At 48.8% G+C, this 15,809-nt stretch overlaps 1 protein-coding gene across 4 annotated transcripts in view; it reads right to left on the bottom strand.

Annotated features, from left to right (window-relative positions):
• Positions 1 to 5,612: 5,612 nt before the first annotated feature.
• The window catches only part of Mapre2 (microtubule associated protein RP/EB family member 2), a 150,458-nt gene continuing 140,261 nt past the window's right edge, over positions 5,613 to 15,809 (bottom strand). For all 4 annotated transcript variants that reach the window (XM_006980114.4, XM_076554833.1, XM_076554832.1 and 1 more), the window contains one exon: positions 5,613 to 8,733. In XM_006980114.4, the coding sequence (XP_006980176.1) occupies positions 8,659 to 8,733 (75 nt within the window). In that variant the 3' untranslated portion in view covers positions 5,613 to 8,658. The remainder of the gene's footprint in view (positions 8,734 to 15,809) is intronic.

Here is a 15,809-nt window from a genome sequence, read left to right as displayed (position 1 = left end):
CATGTAGAACTCTGTTGTGGATAGAATATTTGTTTAGCTATGTAAAGATGTGTTACATTTGTCTATGCTTCATTTGTCTAACTATGTAAAGATGTGTTGCTGTTGGTTTTTTGTTTGTTTGTTTGTTTTGCTCATTGACTCTTTGGGGGACCCACCAATCAGTTCCCAAATAAATCATACATGGAGGCTTATTCTTAGTTATAAATGCCCAGCTTTAGTTTGGCTTGTTTCTTGTCAGTTTTTCTTAACTTTAAATTATCCCATTTATCTTTTGGTTCTGGACTTTTTCCTTTTCTTATTTCTGTATATTTTACTCTTACTTTGTGGCTGGCTGGGTGGCTGGGTGCCTGGGTGGCTGGGTCGCTGGGTGGCTGGGTCGCTGGGTGGCTGGGTCGCTGGGTGGCTGGGTGGCTGGGTGGCTGGGTGGCTGGGTGGCTGGGTGGCTGGGTGGCTGGCCCCTGGTGTCCTCCTCTCCCTGTTTTCTTGCTCCTTCTTTTCCTCCCAGATTTCTCCTTCTATTCATTCTCTCTGCCTGCCGGTCCTGCCTAGCCTTTCTCCTGTCTCTCTATTGGCTGTTCAGCTCTTTATTAGACCATCAGGTGTGTTAGACAGGCACAGTAACCCAGCTTCACAGAGTTAAACAAATGCAAAGTAAACAAAAGTAACATAACTTAAAATAATATTCCACAACAATGTGCTGCATTTGTTTCACCTTGCCTACCTAAGGCGCCTGATTTGTCTAATAAAAAGCTGAAGCTGCTAATAGGGAATGAAAATAGCCAATAGCTAGGCAGAGGAGGGACAGGCAGGGCTGGCAGGCAGAGAGAATAAGGAGGAGGAATCTAAGCTCAAGAGGAGAGAATGAGGGGAAAAAGAGAGGGACATGCTAGGGGCCAGCCACCCAGGCCTCCAGACAGACAGACGACAGGGAAGAAGCAGGCAAGTAGGACATACAGAAGGAAAGAAAGGTAAAAATGATAGGAATTCCCACCATGCCCCATGGTTGTGCACGCCCGGCAGGACACTTAGTCATCTCTGCCTAGCCATTTCCGGGTCATACGTCCTGCGCAACCCATGCCCCATGGTTAACGCGGTCCCGTAGTCGCGTGGACGTGATTGCGTGATCTCTGCGCATGGGCCTGTGTGTGCAGGTACGTCCTGGCCTTTATAAGGCGTCCCCATGTTTCTCTCTCTCTCTCTCTCTCTCTCTCTCTCTCTCTCTCTCTCTCTCTCTCTCTCTCTCTCTCCCTCCCTCCCTCCCTCCCTCCCTCCCTCCCTCCCTCCCTCTCTCTCTCTCTCTCTCTCTCTCTCTCTCTCTCTCTCTCTCTCTCTCGTCCTTCCACAGGCCTGATCACATCTCTCCCTTTCTCTTTGTCTTGATAAAAATCTTGTTAGTGGATTCTGTTGTGTGTTGTGACTTTTCCTTTGGGACTAGAGTGCCGCAAAACAAACAAACAAACAAACAAACAAACAAAACAGAAAACAAAAAACTTTCAAAAAAGTCCGGAGGCAAAACATAGATGAAAAGAAACAGGTCAATTTAAGTTAGAACCAGTCCTACGCTTGGGCTGAGCATCCATAACTAATAAGTGTCTGTGTCTTTATTTGGGAGCTGGGTGGTAGTCCAAAGAGAAAGCCTGCGATAGGACTCTCAGCTACTCCAGCAGCTCCATGCGGGCCAGCAATGCCCCCATGCTCCTCACCATGATGATGATGGACTGAGCCTCTGAACTGTAAGTGAACCCCCTCAGTTGAATGTTTTCCTTATAAGGGTTGCGGTGGACACACAGCAATAAAAACCCTAAGACAATTGCCACAGTGCTTGTTGGCATTCAGGCATGCCTGACGCGCCCCTTGGGGACCTGGCAGAATGCGCTCGCCAGTTCACAGGCAGTACTTTGGCCTGCTCAGGGTCCTGACATCATGTGCTCACTCTCACTGCTGCATAGACTCTGTACACGTGCACTGAGCCTCCTTTGAAAGGCGGGGCCCCCATCCCTCTTTCCCCTCTTCTCATCTCAGCTCTGTCGTCTGCCTTCCCTCGCTTCTTCTCTCCTAGGCTCCTGCCCGCTTTCTCTCTCTCTCTTCCCACTCTGCTTATAAATTATAACACTGCTAGCTTCTTGGCGGCCAATGATGTCATTTCATAATACCATCTGATAAGTGTACTATATAGCTTGTAGTTGAGGTACAATAGTTAAGCTAAACGTAAACTGGCTATAAAGTGACAAAAGTCACGTGTCTTAACTAGGAGTTGCCCGCACTGCAGTCTTTACTTAGTAAAAATCATGCTGCTAGACCACACTGCTTGATTTCCATCACGGTGTTGTCCAATGAGACAGAGCCCTTCAGATCTGCATGGGCTGGAAGCACTTAGCATGTCCTCAGAAGCAAAGCTCAGCCAAACCGAGGATGCTTGGCATCTCAGGTACAGCTGGGCAGCATCCTGTCTCACTTCTGAACTGCTTTCTCAAGAAAACTGAAAAAAAAATGTTCCCAGGACAAATTCCTATTCTCTTCCTCTTCCCCACTCTCTCTTGAGGCTAGTGTGCCTGGATAATGTCTATGACATCTACCTATCTCGACATCATTTAACCCCGAGAAACTAACCAGGAGGCTGGCGAGATGGCTCAGCAGATAAAGGTACTTGCTGGGCAAGCCTGATAGCCTGAATTTGACCCCCAGAACCCAAGGTGGAAAGAGAGAACCTGACTCTTGAGAATTGTCCTCTGGCCTCCACATGTGTGCTGTGATATACAAGCGCCCTGATGAAGAGGATGATATACAGGGCCAGACATGGTGGCAGCACTCAGAAAGCAGAGGCAGGTGGATTTTCATGAATTCAAGGACAGTCTGGTTTACATAGTGAGTTTCAGGCTAGCCAAGGCTACACAGTGAGATCCCGTTTCAATAATAGTAACAATAGCAGTAACAATAAATTTCAAAAAAATTGAAAGAAACTAATATAACTCACTTTCTCTGTTATTGTTTTTTTGTGGAGAGGGTGTCTTCCAAGCTCCTTAAAATTTTCCCATTACAGCCAGGTGGTGGCCATACACACCTTTAATCCCAGTACTCGGGAGGCAGAGGCAGGCGGATCTCTGTGAGTTCGAGGCCAGCCTGGTCTACAGAGTGAGTTCCAAGACAGCCAGGGCTACACAGAGAAACCCTGACTCAGAAAAAAAAAGTTTTCCATTAGTGGGAGGTCACAGTTCATCTAACAACGATACCACACCGGAAGAGAGCACACAAGAAGTAAGCTGTGCTTTTGGTCAAAGTGAAATTCTGCACATGCAAATGTCTAGTATTTTCTAATTCGTATAGGCTCACTCAACAACCTTTTACCAAGAGAAATCTGCTCCTGGGGATTGAATCTGGGTCCTCAGACATTCTAGGTAAATGTTCTAGAGTTGAACTGTCCACTCAGCCTTGGGAACCTACCTTTAAAACCTTTGGTTGTACAGATGACCTTCGAGACCTGAGGCAATGCTATGGTGTGAGGCTATGAGGTTACTTAGGGCTCAAGAGGAAGTGTGCGCTTAGCTTTTCATTCTCTGGAAGAATACACTGGGCTATAGGCTTGGTTCCTACGGCTACTTCATACATTTACAGGTAAATTACTGTGTTGTTACTTTTCAGAAACACAGAATTTACACCCAGGCTTGATAAAGGAGTCCAAAAATATTACAAGAAATGTGATTAAGAGATCAAAATTTGGCAAGCTGAACAGGCTTCACCCTTTCTTTTAGAAGAAATAAAAAGCCAGTCAGTCTGTTGACTTTACTGGGCTTGCCATGCTGCTTATAAGGGTGGGTCAGAGCCTGGGCTTGGGATGCCAGAAGGTCCTCAGGGCATCAGGAGTTTATCTTCCAGTTCAGCTTCCCTTCAGGCACACACTGCAATGCTCACACAACGAAACAGGAAGTAGAGGTCCAGAGAGGCTAGAAGTCAACCCCTGTGCCCTCTGGTGCAGCCTCGGCACCGGAAACAGCATTAGCAATGTTCACTAGTGGCAGCCTTCATGCTCAGAGTGAGGAAGCTGCCTAGAGAATGGTTTTCGTCAAGTTTCTCTGAGAAACAGCTCCGTTTCGCTGCACGCCACCAGAAGTCGTAGGTGTTCCCAGTCTCTGTCATTGGTTTCTCACGTATTCTGACTTTGAGGACTCAGGAACTCCCCTCCCTGCTGGGCCAATTTTCATAATTTCTTTTTCAGCCATTCCAATACCTTTAAGTTCTGTCTTCCACTAATAGCTTATGTTGCTAAATCACTGTTGAGACTCAGTAATCAATGTGACAGAAAACAGATTATACAAAGAACTTATTCCAGTTGGGTCCTTCTAGACAGCCCTCCCTTGAAGGTCAGTGTATCAGAGTTCTCTAGAGGAACAGAACTTACCGAACGAATCTCTCTCTATAGAAAGAGGGTTTATTAGAATGGCTTACAGGCTGTAGTCCAGCTAACCTAACAATGGCTGTCTATAAAGAAGGTCCAAGAATCCAGTAGTTGTTCAGTCCATGAGGCTGGATGTCTCTCTCAGCTTGTCTTCAGTATACTCCAGAATTCTGAAGAAGTAGGCTCTAATGCTAGTGAAGGAATGGACTTGCCTCGAGAGCCAGACCAAGCAGGCGAAAGGAGAGTGCTTCCTTCTTCCATGTTCTTTATATAGGCTGCCAGCAGGTGTGACCCAGATTAGAGGTGGATCTTCCTACCCCAAAGACCCAGATAAGAAGTGGGTCTTCCCACTCCAAATTACGTAGTTAAGAAAGACTCCCTCATACGTGTGCCCAGCCGTTTAGGTTTTAGTGCATCCCAGATGTGGTGAGGCTGACAACCAAGAATGGCCACCACAGTTGGCTTCACCCTGCAGCTCTTTTTCCAGCCCTGTCTTGTCCATGTGGGGCAGGGCTGGAACAGCAGGTGTCAGGCAAGCTATTACTTACAAGAGCAAAGCTTCTTAAGGGAGTATTTTTATCACACATGTACACACATATATTTGGTGTACTTGCTAAGTCGTATGCCAACGCGACACAAGTATTGCCGTCTTAGAAGAAGGAACATCAATTGAGAAAAATGCCTCCTGTAGGCAAGTGTTAGGGTGTTTTCTTATTTAGTGATTGGTGTGGGAGGGCCCCCAGCCCATTGTGGGTGGTACCACCTTGGGCTGGTAGTTCTGGGTTCTATAGCAAAGACTGAGCAAGCTGGTAAGCCACACTCCTCCGCATCAGCTCCTGCCTCCAGGTTCCTGCCTTGTTTGAGTTCCTGCCTTGGCTTTGTTTAAGGGACCGAGACTCAGGATCTGTAAGCCAAATAAACCCTTTCCTCTACAAGTTGCTTTTGGTCATAGTGTTTCATCATAGCAATAGTAACCTCAACTACGACACTTGGTAAAATTGTTTTCTAAGATATTACAGGTGCTACATTTGATTTCAAATAAGCCTGTACTTCCTGCTCCAACATTTATCCATCCACAAACACAAAGACCCCCTCCCCTCCCTGTGTAAGTCACTAACAGAGTGTGGATTGGTCTGTGAATCCACACAGACATCCTGTTACACAGACACATGCTCACTGGAAAGACAACTGTTAGCATAAGAATGTGAGAATCTGTAAGTCCAGGCAGATTTTAACATATATTTTTTTTATTAAATATGTAAAAAGATCAACGCAAGTCAAGTTATTCACAATTCAGAGACAAAAAGCTATCCTACCATGCGACAATAGGTGGGTAATGTAAAATGAATGTGATGCATCTGATAAGACCTCTTCATCTATTATGCCATTACTTATCGATATTTATAATTAACAATACATATGTTTACATTCCTTTCAGTTTACATTTAATATATAACAAAAGCTTTATGGTGTACTATTTAGTAAAAGTAATCTGAATGCATATTAAACCTTAACGGAATAATGGAGACACTCACCAGGGAAGGGAGGGAGTCTTGGTTCCCTTCTAGAGTTTCCTTCTCTCAGTTCAACAGGGTGTTTATCTAACCCCTTTTCCTGCTTTTCTTAGAATGAACATGAGTTTTCTCTTTGTCCCCTGCTTCGATCACTTCCAATCTGACCATGGTAAAGGAAGTGCTTATAATCAGACATCAGTGGGTGTGGGACGACCAAGAAAAAAAAATCAGACTTCCTGAGAGGGAGGAGCAGGGCACACATGCTGGGATGCCATGGACCCAATACGATGTCGTGTGACTGGGATGGGGCTTAGAGGAATGTGTGCCCTGAATGCCAAGATGAGAGAATGAATGTGTCCCACCACCCATCAGTGGTGGGTGCCCAGACACAGGGGCTCTAGCCTAAGAATAATTTGGAAATAGCTGTGAAGGATTTCCCCCCAAGCCTCCATGGCATCATCTGGGACATAGTACTTCAGAAGATATTTAAGATGGGCATGGGAAGAGGACAGACAGCTTTTCTCTAAATGGATGAATGGTCTGGCCTGAGCCCCTGGAAGGAGAACGAAGTATACCACCCGGGGAACATTTATTTCAGGTAAAACATGTGGCCAGTAGGTCTCCAGCTAAGTCGTCCAGGGAGGTGGAGAGGAAGAGTGATTCCAGCAAGAGGAATCGGGGGAGCTTTATGCAAGTTTAACAGCTTCCAGAGGCCTGGGAGAAGACAAGATCCTAACTCCCTGGTATCCATTCACAGGAGTGAATCACCCAGCCCTATGTATTACTGAGATCTCCTGGGCAGGTAAAGCAACCACTCAGATATCCATGAGTAGCTGTTTATTGTACCTCTTTATAATAGCTATTAAAAAAAAAACCCAAACAAAAACAAAGTGAGTGAATAAAACAGGTTCAGAAGAGCAAACAAACCAGTAAGCCTGATGCTGTGTGAAGCACAAGTCACTATCACCACCAGGCCTGGGAGGATGTCACTGCAAGGAGCAAGGCGTTCCAGCCTCAGAGAGATGAGCTGCTGCTGCAGGGCTGAGTGAGCAGGAGAGAGAAGGAAGGGGAACCAGACACCATGGAACATCTGTCCACTTCTGCACAGTGCGTTGTGATCAATTCAAGAATGCAAGCCATCTTCCCACAAAGACCTCAGTACGTACAACTGCTGCAAAGAGTTATTTCGGAAAGCCGCCTCTGGGTGCGAGGCTTCAATGCTAGAATTTAAAGTTAGCATTTCATCAATTAATAAAGAAATTTCAAGGCTTTATGATGCATAATTCAGAAATTTATTTTAAGATTTTTTTTAAGTGGAAGGTGGGGCGGGCACATTTGTTTCTCGTTTTTTTTTTTCTGCACTTGCTGGCCAAAGGACCAGCGACAGTAAACCTAAGGTTAAAACCAAATGAAGGGAGGGAGCTAGAAGGGGTACCATCTGTCAAAAGGGAAGACGGGCAACGGCCAGGAAAGACACTAAGAAAATGTGCAAATATTAGTTAAAAACGAGGAATGCTTTCAATTTATTAATGTTTCCTATTTATGAATTGCCGTGGCCTAGCAAATGTCAACGAGGGAGGGCCCCTGGGTTGCAGAGGTGGGGAGAGTCCTTACTCCGGAAGGGGACGGGAGTCACTGGTGTCCCTGGGTAGAGCCACACTTCTCCCTTGAAACCACGCTACCAATCAAGTCTTCACCCCCAACCTTGCAGCCGGCACCAACACGATGCCGAAGGCTGGCACGTTGGGTACACCCTCAGGCTACCCTTGAGTACGGGTCCCCTGACGGGAACCGCAGGACTTGGATTGAAACACTTCTGAGGAGGAAGAGGGAGGAGGCAGGAAGCGTCTCGCCTTCTGAGACCCCCCCCCCACCTTTGCAACTGCAGACTGCGAGTGACATCTTGCGGGGGAATGGACCCCCACCAAAAGAGGACCCTGAGAAAGAAAATTACGTGAGAACCTGGGGAGTGGGAGCGGGGGCGGGAGGGCGGGGGCGCAAAGCTGGGATGGCGTTGTCCGTGAGTGAAGGTCTGAAAACTAACAACTGTGTGGCTGTCTGTATGCTGCTCTATCAACACTGCTGGGCCCTGAAGTCCTAGTTTTGAATCCATTTTTGTTTTCCCTTTAGTGTTGTGAGTAGAGGGAGAAACTGTGTTTTCCCCACGACACAAGCTCTGTCATATGGCTTTCATATCAAGTATCTGTTTCCCTTTGTTCCAATTACTCATCTGACCAAATTAACGATAGGAGGTTAGACTCGCAAACATCAAAGCACCACGAATGCGTGTGACATCTAGTGACACTGGGTTGAGAAATGCCAATATAAATACCATATATCAAATTACCATTGTTTCACACCAGGATAAAAAGGGGTGGTGGTGGTGGTAGCGGTGGTGGTGATGGTGGTGGTGGTGGTGGTGGTGGTGGTGGTGGTGGGGTGGGAAAGAGTTGTTCTGGACAGAAGTAAGGGAAGAGTAGAACCAATTTCAAGCAGCCAAGTGGTGAAGTTGAAGGTATGTGACCCTATGACCTCGCAGGTAGGTGACGACCAGGACGGCCATCTGCTCATGCATCTTGGCAAAGGAAATGGAAACCAAGTGCAATGGCTGGCGGATGCGATATCGCTGTGGATGGTAACGGCAAAGTTGGGAACAGCTGCTTTCTACTGAGCTCCAGGCCACACACGTTCCAATTCTCCAGAAGAAAAGTCCCCACACACGATGGATGTGTCAAGAGCTGCTGAGATGGTTCAGTACTCTTCCTGCTGCTGGGGCTGTTGGTCATGGGCTTGCTCTTCCGCTTCTGGCTCTTCTGTTTGGCCCTCCTGTGGGGGAGGGGAGAAATTTCAGCCAAACTGATTTACTTTCGGGCCCCGTGAAGTGTCAGGCCTAATCACCATGAATCACCAAAACCCCAGGCTCTGGAGTACACCAGGCTCGGGACAACTCAGCACGCAGCAAATGTTCTTGGCTTCCAGGTGTCAGCCCTAGATACAGGGACACCTTCATGTCCTTGTGCCATCCAAGAAGGACCATTCTGCAAAGCGCAACTATCAAAAAGTGTTGAGGACCTGCCTTCTCTTACAACTGCTTTATAGGAGATCTTCACAGGACACGCCGTGTACTTTCCTACCCTCAGCAAGAGCTGGTCCGTCAGACACAGCGACTCAATAGCCCATAACTGCAAAGAAGCCTAAAACAAGACCCCAGGCCTCTGCAGATGTGTAGGATGGTTGCCCCTCCCTAAGGGCCCATGATGCATTGCTCCTGATCTACTTCCTGGTCCCTCTGATGCTGCCATTCTTCACGCCTGGTAGTATCTGCCTGAAGCAGTCCCTTTCTGTCACCTAATGCCAGGATGGCCAAAATGAGGTGGACTTGAGACACCAGAGAAGCAACTTGTGAGTTTCTGAGGGGAAGGAGAAGGGTGACAGTGGATTTCATGGGCAGCCATAGGCAGAGAGGCCCCTTTCATCACTGGGCTCAGCTCTGGCTCCAGGACCTTGTCACATGTCTTTGGGGTGTGTGAAGCCCTACCTGCTTACCTTCTGCTCACTGACTGGGAAGCAGAGAGCGGCAGCGCTCCTTTACTTGGCTCCACGTGTCCTATTTACTCAGTGAAGCGGATCACAGGCACCATCTCAGCCTCAGCTGCAAATCCTTCCTATTTTTCTTTCTTTTTTTCTTTTTTGATGTCACAAAGAATAATTAGTTCTTTATCATCGAAGCAGAAAGAGTGAAGCAAACTGATAGTAGCTAACTGCCCCTCAGGCATGGCACAGGACTTCAAGATGCAGTGTGGCATGCACATTGGCACATGCAGACACTTGACACACTGACTCCTGGTCTGCCAGGCTCGCACTCTTCCTGCCTGGCCCTGTTTCCTGTAGCTCGGGCACACCTGTCAAGACCCAATTCAGACAGGACTTCACCACCTTCCTGCTCTCTCCTGCATCTGTAAAACTCACTTGGGAATGAGGCTATGTGGTAGACGGCATGCTCAGTGTTCACAGGTTTGAGACCCAGAATTGCACAACAAAAATCAGCCATCTCCCTCAACTTCCCAAACGAAACTCACTTGGAATCTTGCTCATCTGGAGCCTTTTCTATTGGAGCCTGAGGTTCTTGAGATGGGTAGCCTTGTTCAAATGAATCCCATCTCGTTCACTATAGCATTCTACAAGTGCCACATCAAGAAGAAGAAATCAGATTCCAGAATGGATGACCAAGACAGATTACCAGCCAAAACTATATGGCATTTTCTCAGAGATCAAATAACATTACGGTCACGTGCACTGACCATGGAGTTCTCTGCAATTAGTGACCTGTGAGGCTTTGGGCTTACAGTGCAACTGCTGAGCTCGGTTTTCTCAACTGTATAATGGGCAGCAATAGGAATATTCAGGTAGTAGAGTTCATAGTGTTTCACCGATCAATTCAACAATGCACTCATTGTACCCAACAGAGAAACTGGTAGTTAAAACTGGTAACATGCCTTGTTGGATGTTTTTCATAGTCAGTATTTTAAGTGTGAGCTGTGATTATAATTTCTTAGTGAGAGAACACTTTGGAATATATTTCAGATGTGCAAACAATGAATAGAAAGTTGTCCTTTCTACAGCAGGCAGAGTGCAATGTGACATCAAACTGAAGACCCGAGACTAATTCTAGTACCTGTCCTCTACTGGCTCTGGGTCAATGGCCACATAATTCGGTAAAGGTGAGCTCTGACTATGCCTACAACCATCCTGTTTTCACCTCCTACAACCGTCCCATCTTTAGAAGGTGAAGGCAAATACCCTACTCTCTCTCCTCTTTTTCTGATCCCCACTCACACTCCGGGCCCCAGGCTTTGCCAGGGCTGCACTTTCGGCAGCATCCTCTGCCAGCCACTGCCCGCTGCTTGGCATGTATGGCGGTAGCGCTCTCAGCTTGCGGAATCAGGGCCCCAGCTGACCCTGGTACTGTCAGAGCGAACTGGCAATGCGAATACTCACAGATCAGGCAGCAGGTGTGGCCCTGGCCAGAACAGGTGGCTCTCTGCTCTAGGGGAAGGCGGGAGGGCACAGGGTCCACTCCCCACGGGAAAATATACTTCCGGAAGCCTTCCCTCTCTACCTCTACTCTCGTACTAACGGCTCCTCTGGCCAAGCCTCCATCTTTCATTTTCCCTTCTGTGTGTAGTCTACTGGGCAACGACCCAGCTTCCTCTGCAGCCAGGCTCGAGCCCCTGGGGGATGATGACTTACTAATTATCCTAAGTCCTCAGGCCGCTGTGCCGTTTTTTTCATACTGTAGCTAGCCTTCAGCTGCCCGAAGCACACACTAACATGATTGTTTCTGTGTGCCGTCTCAGACACGTGGGTTGTACTGTGCGTTTTTCAGACAGTCTCGTCACCATCGGGGGGTCAACTGTGCGCTAACAGTGTTATTCCAGGACTGGAAGCAGAAGGACTGGACTCCAGGAAGCACGGAGCAGGAAGAAGCTGCTGGTCCTGATTTCTGGCTACTGGAGTCCAGGCCCCCTCTCCTCAGGTCCAGGTCAAGCAAGGAGGTGGATCTACAGCCTATAGCTTGGAGAAGGCAGTTCCCCACATGCACCAGGCTGAAGTGCCAGCCACGGGGAAACTGCTGGTGATGCCACACACCCACAGGGACTGCCGATCTCCAGGACATGCTTATTGGGCAATGCTGGCATGAACAGCCAACATGCCCGTTTAGCTGCTTTGCTAATGCGTGGGCACGAGCTGATTCAGGACTCTCACCATGCTACCATCGGCTCCCTAGAGGTGGCTAGGCAAAAACCTATGCTGAACACGGAACTGATATACTGGTGATTCACCAGATGGATACTAACATTTCCATGGCAACCCATTGCACTTCTCCAAATGCTGAGCTGTGAGCGATGTTGCTATTCTTATTTTTTACTAGAACCCTCAGAAAGAGAAGCAGGTTGGGAGACAGTGTCAAAGGAGGGCCTTGGCCATGGTCGATGGAAAACAAGGTCAAAGGTCACCAGCGGCTGATGTTCCTACTCCCTAAATGGGAGACACTAAGCCTTATCCCCCACTGGGTGCCCGCCACGGTCGGTCGGCTGCTCTTTTCTCTTCCATCCTGGCTCCGTAACTGCTGATGTCCCTAGTCAGTTCAACCTCCAACACAAATGCCACCTTCACAGTGACGTCTGCTGGGTTCTCCAGGCTTATGTGTGCCCCACACAAGTTATTTATGTCTCTGTCATCACACTGATCACAATCTGCCCCATTTCCCAGTCAGCCTTGTCCCTGACTGTCTCCCTTCTCAGGGCTGTGAGTTCTAAGGTCGTGGCTGTGTCTATCTGTGGACACCTAGCATTTCAAGTCCAGTGGAGGGCACAGATTCCCCACTGACAGAAATACAGACTGTTTCTCAAAAGTGCCGAGGAGAAGGAAAGTCTCTAGTTCATTTTAACAGTGGTTCCCATGACAGTCAGTACCTCAGGAAATGAGCAACTCTTTATCAGCTGGTATACCTCTGCTGACAGGATCCACAAGGTAGCAGGCAGCCAACAGTTAAGCTAAGACACCTGTGGCCCAAGTTACACACGAGGGGAAACCATACTGAGAATGATAGAGAGGCACTGTATACCTGGCTGGCCATCTGTTCTGGAACCTTCCACTAGGCTGCTACACTTCAAAACTGAGTAACTTCCTGACTGCGCTGCTCTAGACTAGCATTTTGCCTCCTCTAAGCATCCTGTTCTGGGACTGCTTGACTCTCAAGAGACCAGTCACCAGCAAAAGAAGTTCTGAAGGAAGATCACTTATGGGAAGAGGCCACCCAACAAATTCTCGTCCTGGGAAGTCAGGCCATGTTCACACCGGTTAGCCGAAGAGCACTCAAAACCGTCCAGCCTTTGATTCCTCAGCCCATCTTCCATCTATCTCTGGGAAAGCCAGACAGCCAGACGCCTCTGCCATCTCGGGTGGTTATGTGTACTCATGTTGAGAGCCTCAAACGAAATACAGATGTTCCTTCCTGGGTTCCACACACATCAGACCCACATAGGAGCACACACCTGCTCACCTCTCAGTTGTGGGAATGGCCTGGAAACAGGCCACAGCATCAGGGCAAGCACAGTGTAGGACAAGGAGGATGGGAAGGTTGAGGGTGGTACTGTACCACGACACGGAGGCCACTGAGCGTGTGTTTCCAAGGTGATGCTCTTCAAGGGCAGGCAGCCTCTTCTACCCAGTCCTCTCTAATGCTGGCTGTGCTTCAGGGAGGCCGCCACAGAAGCCTGAGGAGACCCATGCCCCTCAGAGAGGAGGGCGGGCGCCCGAGGTTTCTTGGAAGACTCCTTGAGCTTCTAACAAGGAAGCAGGACAGTGAGCCAGGACAGAGCTGTGCATTGTGTGTGTGTGTGTGTGTGTGTGTGTGTGTGTGTGTGTGTGTGTGTGTGTGCGCACAGCATGGGAGAGACCCACCCAGCATGGTGTGTGCACATAATCTTTCCTGTTCTTACTATAGAAAATGGTCTCGGGTCTTGCCACACTCTAAGCAAGGATTCCTGGTATGCCGTGGATCAAATGCCTTATTCCCGGTGGGAATCTCACTGCAGCCTGATGCCTGTTGGGAATTTTCTGGACACAGAGTTGCAATGTAATGTATCCTGAACTGGATACACTAACCCAGGAACTGCATGTGTAGAAGCCGCTGTAGCAACACACAGGGCTGAAGTCATTTCCCTTCTGGATAATGTCTGCTTCCTCTAACTCTCTTCCTGGCTGTGGGATATGGTTAAGCGGGCATGCTTTTCCTTATCACATTTCTCTTCACTTGATGATAACTCAAGGCTAAGGTGCTGCTCAGTGGTAGAGCACATGCCTGGCATGCACAAGACCGAGTTTACCACACAGTACCAAAGGCCCCCCCCCCCCTCAACACAGAAGGGAGAGCATGGGCTCAGGATTCAGATTCTAGTTGCTTACAAAGTACTGAAGCTTTTTGCTGCCTCAGTTTCTCCCCATCCATGAAACAGGACAGTATGATGAGATGCTCAAGAGAAGTAAAGGTTCTGATAACCTACTGTACATAAAGCACAAGGCCCCACTCCAGTTGTCTGAGAAGGGTCTAGTGACCCCATTCAGCCTCACTCAGTGAAGGAGCTTGAGCGTGAGTGCTCTGTAACCAGGTCCACAGCACGAGACTTGTTCTGTGGTTCTAGGGGGCGGCGGGGTACACCAGGGTCTGGGGGGGGGGACTGGAATGGCAGAATGAACCCGAGTGTGCACATCCAGGCCGGACCTCCTCAAACCACGCCCTGGAGTTCTGGCCTCAGCCAGGAATCCAGTGGTGTCACACAATTCACCAGGTCCTACTCCAGCACCAGGTCTGCCTCTTGGGACCAGTTCTGGCTTCAAAAATAAGGTTTTCCTTCCTGCTCCCAGGGCACAGATGGGAAGATCCAAGCATGCATGCTGGCCTGGCTCCTGCTAGCACCCACGGCCACAGATGGCAGCCCCATGCACTCGGCCTTCCAGGATTTGGAGTGCTCATCTGATGTCATCTCAAGCAAGCTTCAGAGGCAGCCACTGTAACTGACGTGCGCCGGCCAGACCACATTATGTACACCTTCCATGGTCACAGGCACGCTATGAAACCAGCCTCCATGCTGAGAGCCACATTCTGAGACATCATCATGGCCTCGGGGACTTAACTAGATAGAGTCCCAAGGCTGCAAAATCCACTCTTTGAGTTACTAGTCCACAAGAAAGAAGTTACAAAAAAAAAAAAAAAAAAAAAAAAAGAAAGCGGTGGCGGGGAGTTCCCAAACCTGGCACAGTTCCCTGTAGCCGGTGGAAGTTTCAGCGCTCGGATTTTAAACCATATGTGGAGGAAACATCTGCCTCTGGCTGGAAAAGGACAAAATACGCTTCCTGGTGGCTCGCTACGGTCTGTGGAGACACTAACACATGTGACCTCCACCCCAGTTCTCCCTGAGCACCCACAGGCCTCCAGGTCAGAGAGCCAAACTCTTCGCCATTGTTGGCCTAGCCCGGCCCTGGCCTCCTGCCTCCCGCAGCTCAGCTCTGTAGAAGGGGGAAGCTCCGACTTCTGCCTCCGGGCCAAGCTTTGCCCTCTTGGCACACACAGGACTGCGCTGACTCACCACGGTCTCTGTAGTTTATCCTGCCTGTCAACTGCCTGGTCCGTAACGTCCTTCCCTACCCCCAGTGTCCAGGCTCCCCCGCATCAATTCTTTTCTTTTTTGGAGGCAGGGTCTCACTATGTAGCCCTGGCTGGTCTGGAACTTGCTGTGTAGACAAGGCTGGCCTCAAACTCACAAAGATCCACTGGTCTTAGGCTTTTAAGTGCTGGGATTAAAGGCATGTGCCACAATGCCTGGCTCCCATTTTTTTTTTTTTTAAATAGGATATCACGTAGCCCAGGATAGCCCTGGAATCACTGTGTATTCCTGATGCTCCTGCCTCCACCTCCCAAACGACAGGTGTGCTCCACACACCCAGCACATCTCACTACCTTCACAAAGCCACATCCCGGGTCTCCCCTGCACTCTTGCTCAGTGGCAGGTCCTCCCTACAATGAAGTGTTTTCAGTAAAGTCTGTCCCCCAGTCTGGTCTGTCCTGGCAACGAGTCACAAAGGCAGCCAGCTGTGTCATCACGAGAGACAGCAGCGGGGCGCAAAGGGACAGGGAAAAGTTATTTTCTCACTTGACAATTCCCAGACAGCAGACCTTCTTCGTACAACTCTTTCCTGTCGGTTGGCTCAAAGCTGAAAACCTCCTGGGGTCTGGCTGTGTGTTTCAGTTCAAGTCCCCACCTCTACCTGACTCCCCCCAAATTAACTTACGGATGGATGCATGTCCCACAGGCGTGGGGGACAGAGATCTTGGCGAC

This window comes from Peromyscus maniculatus, chromosome 19 (assembly GCF_049852395.1).
Source record: "Peromyscus maniculatus bairdii isolate BWxNUB_F1_BW_parent chromosome 19, HU_Pman_BW_mat_3.1, whole genome shotgun sequence".
In the NCBI taxonomy this organism is placed as follows: domain Eukaryota; kingdom Metazoa; phylum Chordata; class Mammalia; order Rodentia; family Cricetidae; genus Peromyscus; species Peromyscus maniculatus.
Note: the sequence above shows the minus strand (reverse complement) of the source record. Positions and strands in the feature narration are given on the sequence as shown.